The sequence below is a fragment of the Lytechinus pictus genome, chromosome 7 (genome assembly GCF_037042905.1).
Source record: "Lytechinus pictus isolate F3 Inbred chromosome 7, Lp3.0, whole genome shotgun sequence".
In the NCBI taxonomy this organism is placed as follows: domain Eukaryota; kingdom Metazoa; phylum Echinodermata; class Echinoidea; order Temnopleuroida; family Toxopneustidae; genus Lytechinus; species Lytechinus pictus.
In genome coordinates, this window is record NC_087251.1 from 33,921,131 (window position 1) to 33,929,973 (window position 8,843).

General features: G+C 35.8%; 1 protein-coding gene across 1 annotated transcript in view; it reads left to right on the forward strand.

Annotated features, from left to right (window-relative positions):
* The window catches only part of LOC135154652 (potassium channel subfamily K member 1-like), a 37,345-nt gene extending 29,264 nt beyond the window's left edge, over positions 1 to 8,081 (forward strand). The window contains exon 4 of the mRNA XM_064101481.1: positions 3,987 to 8,081. Within this exon, the coding sequence (XP_063957551.1) occupies positions 3,987 to 4,270 (284 nt within the window). The 3' untranslated portion in view covers positions 4,271 to 8,081. The remainder of the gene's footprint in view (positions 1 to 3,986) is intronic.
* Positions 8,082 to 8,843: the final 762 nt, after the last annotated feature.

Below are 8,843 nucleotides of genomic sequence, written 5' to 3' on the forward strand. Positions count from 1 at the left end.
AAAAGTATTCCACAAGACAGGTTTGACGATTCACACAACTCACTCTTAAATTTCATAGAGCTACTTTTCAATCTTTAATAATTATAATTTGTAGGCCGCTCGTCTTTATTGCACTGACTAGGGCCACGTTGCAGAAAGTCATAGTAATTTTGCCATATAATGGTAACTACCATGATAACCACGCTAAACAGCCAATCAGAACCAATGATTTCAGGACAATTATTATTAGATGCAAAAGAAACTAATAAAAGTAACTTTTACGCAACCACTATTCGCGATTATACATGATGATGATGATGATGATAATGATGATGATAATAATAATAATAGCTCGATTTATATAGCGCTTTTTTCCCGAGGACACAAAGCGCTTGCTATTATTACCCCGGCTTTAGCTCGAGCTACCGTCACCGGCGCTCAGTGCATGCATGCAAGGAATTAATCCTACCGGGTAACCATTCACCTCACCGGGGTCGAGTGCAGCACAGTGTGGATAAATTTCTTGCTGAATGAAAACACGCCATAATGACTGTCTAAAATTGTAATATTACCTTGAATAAAGTATCAAAGTGACTTTGGGAATAGATTAAAACGATTGATCAAAAGCTAATATGTTACCATCTAAAGTAGATAACAGACCCTTCATTCTAAAAAATGGAATGTTAAATCAACAATTGAAAGGTTGGAGGAGTGATAACCTTTTATAAGTGTTACACTTACCACCTCGAATCGTTCGACTCAACACTTAAATTGTTGGATTAAGCTTTATGCAAGGTTGGATATAACATTTTGGAAATGGTTGTCACTCCTCGAACCTTTCAACAAAATATTGTTAATTTTACATTTCATTTTGTAGAGTGTTGATACAGGCAAAAAACACCAATCCCAAAATAACACAACCATGTTTAGTGGTTATCAGTCTAATGGGCGTTGAAAGAAACTTACGTTCAATACCAAATCAAACATAAGTACCAAATCAAGTGTAAGTCCTGTGATTAATTGCAAACTTGTAGTTGATTTGGACTCAATTCCAACTCTGTTTCCTTTGCAACAGACAGTTACGCTTGGCTTTGGAACTTACACATGATTTGCAAATCAAACGTAAATTTCTTGCAAACACTCCACAGGATATGTTTGTGGAGATCTCCACCCATGTATATTTATCATCTTGACAGACATCTCCACATTCTTAAAATAGTTGGGCAAAAATGTCCAACTTTTAACCAACCCTGGGCGACATACTGTCCACACAACTATTGGTTAGAATCTGCCCAAGTTGAGTAATAAAAACTAATAATTGGGTAATAAATTTGCTCATTATAGAATTGCCCAGAATATATATATATATTTTACCAACATACATTACCCAACACAGTGGACAGTATGTTGCCCAATATTTTAAGTGTGCATTTATTCTTTCTTACTTAATTTCATTCATTATAACAACCCACTCATTATGTTGATGAATGTATATTGGATGATTTAAAGGTCTACGACCTCATAGTCTAAATCATATTTGATTTTTGCGATGTTACCACAATACGACTGCCATCTGGCCATTGCCCGTAACTGCAGAATCCAAGCAGCATGGGGGAAGTTATACGAATTAATGAAGAGGTTCGAGTTCTATAGTCACCACCTGCTGGTCACGTCTTTCAGATAGTTCACTCTATAATTGAAATGTTAAATCAACAATTTGAAAGGTTAGATGAATGACAACACTTTCCAACTGTTTTATCCACCCTTGCATGAGGCTGAATCCCGGCCAGCAATTTAAATGTATCTAACAATTAAAACTGGTAAATATATTATGCAACATTCAGAAAATGTTGTCACTCCAACCTTTCACGTTAAAGGTATAGTTCCCAGACATAAACAGTCATATCTGATTGACACGCGCCTGTGAAAAATCAACTACACATACACACACTCTCGCCACTACCCTCACACACCCCACACACACTTTACGAAACCTATATCGCCGAACTCCTCCTTGGGCCATCAGTGATGAACGTGATGGGCGCCCTGGGGATTGTGAAAGTCAGAATGTCGTCAGGCTTACCAATAATAATAGCGACCATACTCACACGGTGTGACTTCGAAAACGATTACGCTCCATTAAGTGTCAAGACACGGGGGCTTCAAAAACTGCCGGGGGTAGAATAATCACCCAAATATTCAATAACTATGAATTGATCAGAAAAAAGAATTACAACAAATCATAGAGTACCATTCAGTAGTTGTTTTTTTTTTTGCATTTGTTATTTGGTTTTAGTCTCGGTTTATGGGTTTGCATCCTGCAATGAAGGCAAAGAAAATAAATAAGTCATAACTATTAATATGAAGATTTTGATGGAGATCTAATTAAATAGAAGCGAAGTTTGCAGACGTTTATTACCAGGGTTGGCTGGAGATTATAGACTGACGCTGAAGGAGTTATTTCAGTGATGAAACTGGGAATGCATTGTATCCAATGTTTTTAATACCATGCAATTTTAGTTGCATGGTTTATTTTCAGATTAACTAAATGTGGCTTTGAAAAGTACAAGAGATTATATAAATATGGATTTGGTCCTGAATTTCCAAGTTATCAAAAGGGCATTGGGAAGCCGTGACCTACCATTAATTACGGAGGGTAACATGGGTATTACATGGTAATGACATGCACGAGTACTCCTAAAATGGTTTATTATTATCATCATCATTATTAATATCATTATTATATTGAATGTTGTCAATTAATATTTTACCTAATTATTTGAACTGATTAATCATCTTAAACTAAATGTTTGTTATCAATCATTTACCTATATGATTACATATTTGCTTATTAATAATTAGTGTTGTTATATTTATTATTTTATTTTCCCCATCATTATAGAGTACCGAACTGATAACGTCACAAAAAACATATTCTGGTAGAGCATGACGAAAAAACCCCGCTCTAAAAATTTGGTGATAATCGGTCAATGAGGGCCTGAGATATGGTTCTAAAAGTTAGGAATCAGGTCAATAATACATTGACTTCAATGGGGCTAATTATGCATTCATGAGGTCATATCTTGGGGTCCACGGACCGATTCCCACCATATTTGGGTTGTGTGGGTTTTTCATCATGCTCTACCAAAATGGTATAAAAAACACTTAATTGCAAAAAGTGAAAATTGATGACGTCACACTTGGGTTTTCTAATACATTCAATGGCCGAAATGATCTATTTACATACAATTTTGGATATCACACCCCTCCCACACACAAACACACACACACACATATATATATATATATATATGTATAGTCAAATGAACCTATATATATATATGTTTGAACCTATATATATATGTAAATATATATATATATATATATATATATATATATATCAGTAAAAGATGCAGAATGGATTCGAATTTTCACCGCATGAGACTTCCATCATCCATCATCATCACCGCCTGTAAATGAACTTTATGCTTGGTTGGTCTGAGTCTCCTCGGTGTTATTGTTTTCCAGATCTCTTGCAAATTTGATGGATTGGATGTAATTATGGATAGTAGCTATAAACATAGTTTCAAAATTGCGAGAAGGTATATTGTTTTGATAATATCACTTCACTATAATTTTTACTGATAACATTTGCCCCATGAAAGAATTTTGACTACCATTTTCTTCTCGCTTTTTATTTTTTCTTCGGGAAAATGCTCCTGGAAGTGGAGATGACTTTTGACCTATTTGTGTTAATTTGTCGGACAATGTTTGCCCCATCCCCTGGCGAAATTTTCCAGGTACGTCACTAAACAGAATGGAAATTCTGACATAGCAAGGACTTCTTGCCATTTCTCACTAAACAAAACCATTAAAATCTTTGCATTGACGGAGCTATTCGGCATCTTCAATAAACACATCACAACATCATTCTGTGTATTTAAATGTTAAAGATTGGTTAACTCATTTGCCATCTCTTTCACTTTTCTTTATCCTTTCTGGTCCAGTCTACCTTCTCCTCGGTTTGGGCATGATGCTGCTCCTGGTGGATACCGTCATCAAGATCCCTCAGATCCAGCGGCTTTGGGAGATGACAACTCCCGCCTCCTCGGCCGCCCCATCGGTCACCTCCTCCAGGAGCTCCTCCCCGGCTGCTCTCCATCGGGAGCTGCTGGCGAAGAACCCGTTCGGGAGCAAGAGGAAGTCAGAGGAGGAGCGGGAGCTTACCAAAGATGCGGCCCCCATTGGCAGGAGCTACGACACCATTCAGGATAAGAAGGAAGACTCATGAAATGAGGAGGCGATGATGTTGATTCACCCCGATGAACACCGGTAGAATTTCATCAATGGCATTATTTTACTGAAGAACAGAAACAGAGTTTTAAGGCCTTAATGTAAAACACATGTTAACAGCTCGTGAGAGAAAGAGAGAGAGAGGGGGGGGGAGAGTGACAGATGGTGTTAGGGTGTGCTTGAAAGAGTGGAGTGTGTGCGTATCAGATTGCATGACAGAAAAAAGGAATTGTGTGTCTCAGTCGGATTTGGTGGTAGAGAGAGAGAGAGAGAGAGTGTGAGTGGAAGAAAGGAAGAGAGAGCGGGATGGTTGATGTATGTGCGCGTGTGTGAGGGTGTGTGTGTGTGAGAGGGTGTGTGTGTGTATGTGTCAATGTGGAGTGCAAGTGTGTAATGTGTAGTGTTTTTGCACGTGAAATGGGATGATGGATGTTTGTTCGTAAGTTTAATATACGATTTTATTGTAGGAGGGAGAGCTAATTGAAACAAATTGTTGAATATCTTTATCATGTTTATTGTCGATATAATTATGAGACAATATGTTTCACATGCACCTTTGAGCAAGAGATTTACTCACCTCTTTCGAAATCGTCGTCACAAAGTCACAAGTTAATCAAACTTATCGTTGTTTCTTTTATCGATGTCGATGTCATTTACATTAAGATCGCGTTCGTGAATGCGAACTCAAACGAGCGTTGCCTCATCACTGCCACCATCATCGCCCATACATGTCGATCTGTAAACCAATCTATTTTAGATCACCTTTGGAAGAGAATAATATGTTGGATTTTTATTTTTATTTTATTTTATTTTTGATAGAGGGGCGCACTTTATGAAGAGATATGACTATTCTAACCTTGCTATTATGGTAACTACCACGGATACATTGATTGTGATTGGCTGCTGAGCCATGTTACCGCGACAGTTTGTTATAATGGCAAAGTTACGATAGTTGTGTGTTTTATGAAACGAACCCTGGGTATGGTATTCTGATAGCCATGGTTAGGTTTAACTTGGGTTAATATTAGACAATACTTTTATGGAACGCCAGTTGTCAACTTATTCATCAATTAAGATTTTTCTTATCCTTCCCTAAAAAAAAGTTGTAAAAAATTAATATTGTATCCTGAAATGGGAAAATAGGAAAATAAAAAAATATAGTGAATTTCAATCAAATAAATTATTACATTATAATTGTCACAAATATGGAAGAAATATTATGAAGCCAGCATTCCATAGAAGTGTGGTTTAAAATTGCAATTTAGACTTGGGTTAAACCTAGGTTTAATTATCAGAGTACCACCCTGGATGTTTAGTTGACATAGTTGTAATTCTGGTGTTTGCAAGTATTTCAATTAAGTCTGTTCAATACAATCATTTAGATATAGAAATTGATTTGCTCAACACACTGATAAGGAATATGAGTATACTGTGAATCCTTTTAACATATTACTTCACGTTGAGTGTTTAAGCACGTTTCAAGTCCTAAGTCACCCGCGTCGTATGTCCGCAATGCATAAAGTAGTAAGGTAACTTTGTCATTATGGCAACTACAAGCCAATAACAGAATAAAAATTTCAATTGAAGCTAATCCATACTGGCAAAGTTACCATGCACGGTTATGAAACGTAACACTGGCTAAGAGATCTTCATTAAGTGATGATTCATGAAAATTAAACATTTGAATACTACCGAACGTTATTTCATAGTTTAATGAAGTTATACACGTCGAAGTATTCTTTTTATATTTACTCTTTATAAATCTTAATTGAAATTATTACTGTTTATATCTTTGTCCAAACTTATTGACGCAGTAATCATCTTTGAAATGTAGAGAGAAAATATTGTACAAATTGTTTATTCGGTCACACTTAGTGGCGTATTTCCTTAGTTATTTTTAAATGTAGAGAGAAAATATTGTTCAAAATTATTTGTTTGGTCACACTTAATGGCATATTTCCTTAAGTATGTCACATTAATGATTTTTAAATGTACAAAGAAAATATTGTACTCAATTGTTTTAGTATGTCATTCCATTAAGTTGATAATTTTCATTTAGTAGGGGTGTCTGTTTATGTTCACGATAAATACCTTCCGAAATATGATGGTTAAGGTTGTTAAGTTTTATCTATTGGTGACACGACATTTGCTCCGGCGACAATTGCTCTGGAATTTACTGCAGTAGGGTTTTATATTAAGTTTATAATATGGTGTAGTGTTAAAAAGAGGGGTGAAGTTGGTCGTTCCATTAATGTGTTGAATTTACAGCGGAGTAAATGTCATGGAACTGGTGTTTATCTGGAGCTGTCTTGGAAGACATATGCAACCATATAAGTTCAATTGCCACGAAAAACAAAGAGAAAACGAAAGAAAGAAATAGGAATAATTCAACGACTTACTATATATATATTATGGCTAAAGATAAAAAATGGCGCTTTTATGCAGCATCTTGTAAGGTTTTTTCTTCTTCTTTAGGTTCGAAGCCTTTGGTTTCTTTAGGCTTATTGGTCGCCTTCTTGGGTATGGACTTCTTGACGGGGACTTCCTTTCTTTAACATGCTGAAGGGAATTTCTGGAGCTCCTTTGTAAAGACGGGGGGGGGGGGGGTGGTTGATCAACTAAAGACACAAACAGACCTTGTTTGTAAGATTATGGAAAATTAAATGTGGAGATAAAATCTATACATAGCCCAGAGGCAATCTAAGGTTTCATCAATGCCTATTTTGTTTTTAAAGTAGCTCGAGGGTTTTAATTTATGTTTTTATAATCAGCCTTTATAATTAACTGACATCTCAAAAGGTTTCATCCACTCAAGGCTGGAATCACAACATAACATCTGAACAAAGGGGCGGTTGAATGCATAAAGTAATGCAAAATCAATTGCAAATATGTATTCCTTTATTGATAAATAAATTTTTGTCAGTCGATTTATACTTGTATTCTGTGCTGCGAAAAAAAGAGTAGACATTACAATTTTTCAAGATCAATTTCCAATTTCCTATTTCAATGACCAATTTCCAATTCAAATGTCCAATGGCCACTTGGTGTTGGTTTCTACTTTCCAACATTGATTTACAAGACTATGATTGCAGTTCCCAAGCTCGGATCCGAGGAGGAAGAGGGGGTGGGGCGCATCCCGTAACCCCCCCCTCCAAAAAAGGTTAATAATTTCATCCTAAGACCAAATGTCCTTTATTTGTGAGTGATCATTTTTGTTTGTCTGTCAAATTTGTGGGACAAGATGCACGGCTGGTAAAACCCCTTGACAATAACTGGTCATGGATATTGATGATTGCTTTCTGAAACTTCAATGGGTTAAATTGGAAAGTGTGATTTGCATATTTACAAAAGAGTATTTTATTGGGAATAATAATATTAAATAAAAGTTTTGCAGTCATTCGAGAATGTTCGTATATCGATTCCCGGTATATTCAGGCTAGTGAGTCGTATATATATTTCAAGACAGAGCGTCAAAAAATGGGTTAAGTCTTTGACCAAATATCCAGGTTCTTACAATATTAAGTAAATGCTATTGTATGTTTCTGTCTTATTATTGTTGTAACCTCTTCTTCAACCCGTTTCTTCATCCTTCTTTTTCTCTCTCCATCTCCTCCTTCTCATTCATTTTCTTTTTCATAATCATGATTATCTTATTCATCATCTTCTTCATCATCATCCTGATTATTATAACTGATTTCTTGTTATTTATTTTATTGTCATTATACCCTGAAACAATTTCTACAGAGAAAATTTATTACTGGAATTATTTCTATTTTTCGGCCGCATGAAAATAAATCATTATTGCTTCTGGATATTTCGTAATTTATAGCTATTTCATTTTTTTACCTGACTTATGAAGATACCTTTTCCTTTTTTTTTTCTTAATGTGCTAGGGCCGCCCTCGCCATCCTGTACGTAAGTGTGAAATCCCTTGAAAATACAAATTAGATCACAACTCGAACAAAGCCATCAGAAAAACAAGAAATGTAGCATACAATCGGGAACAATAGTGGTGTTCTATAATGATAACAGCTTTTCTAATTATAGCGTCTGTCTAATTAGTGGATCTTCGAAAGTATAGATATTGCCCTTGAGTCACATGCTATGTGTATTGTTACTGTTATGATTGACATCTATTCTAGTTATTAGTAGCAGAAGATCTAGGTCGAGAAGTCAACAGGCTTAAAGGCCACGAGAATGGTGGTATACATTCTCAGTAACGTAATGAGCAAAATATTTAGAGGAGTCAGACATGGCAAAAGGAAGCAAGTGACACATCAGTCAAATTTGAGTTATTGTTGTTTCGGAAACACCCGGTAAGTTGCACGTTCAGGCAATATTTGGGGAAGAAATTATCGTTCTGTATGGAAAGATATTGAAGAAAATAATGCTGTTAAATTGCATTGACGCCTAGTGAATGAAACACACATTGCTCATTTACAACAAATGATACTTTTGTAACTTGCTTCCTTTTGCCAAAGTCTACAAGAGCCTCTTTAAAAAGAAATCAGCAAGTATATTATAGCTCAGTAAGTAAGACATTGTGGTATAACTCGATCATATTTTCCTTT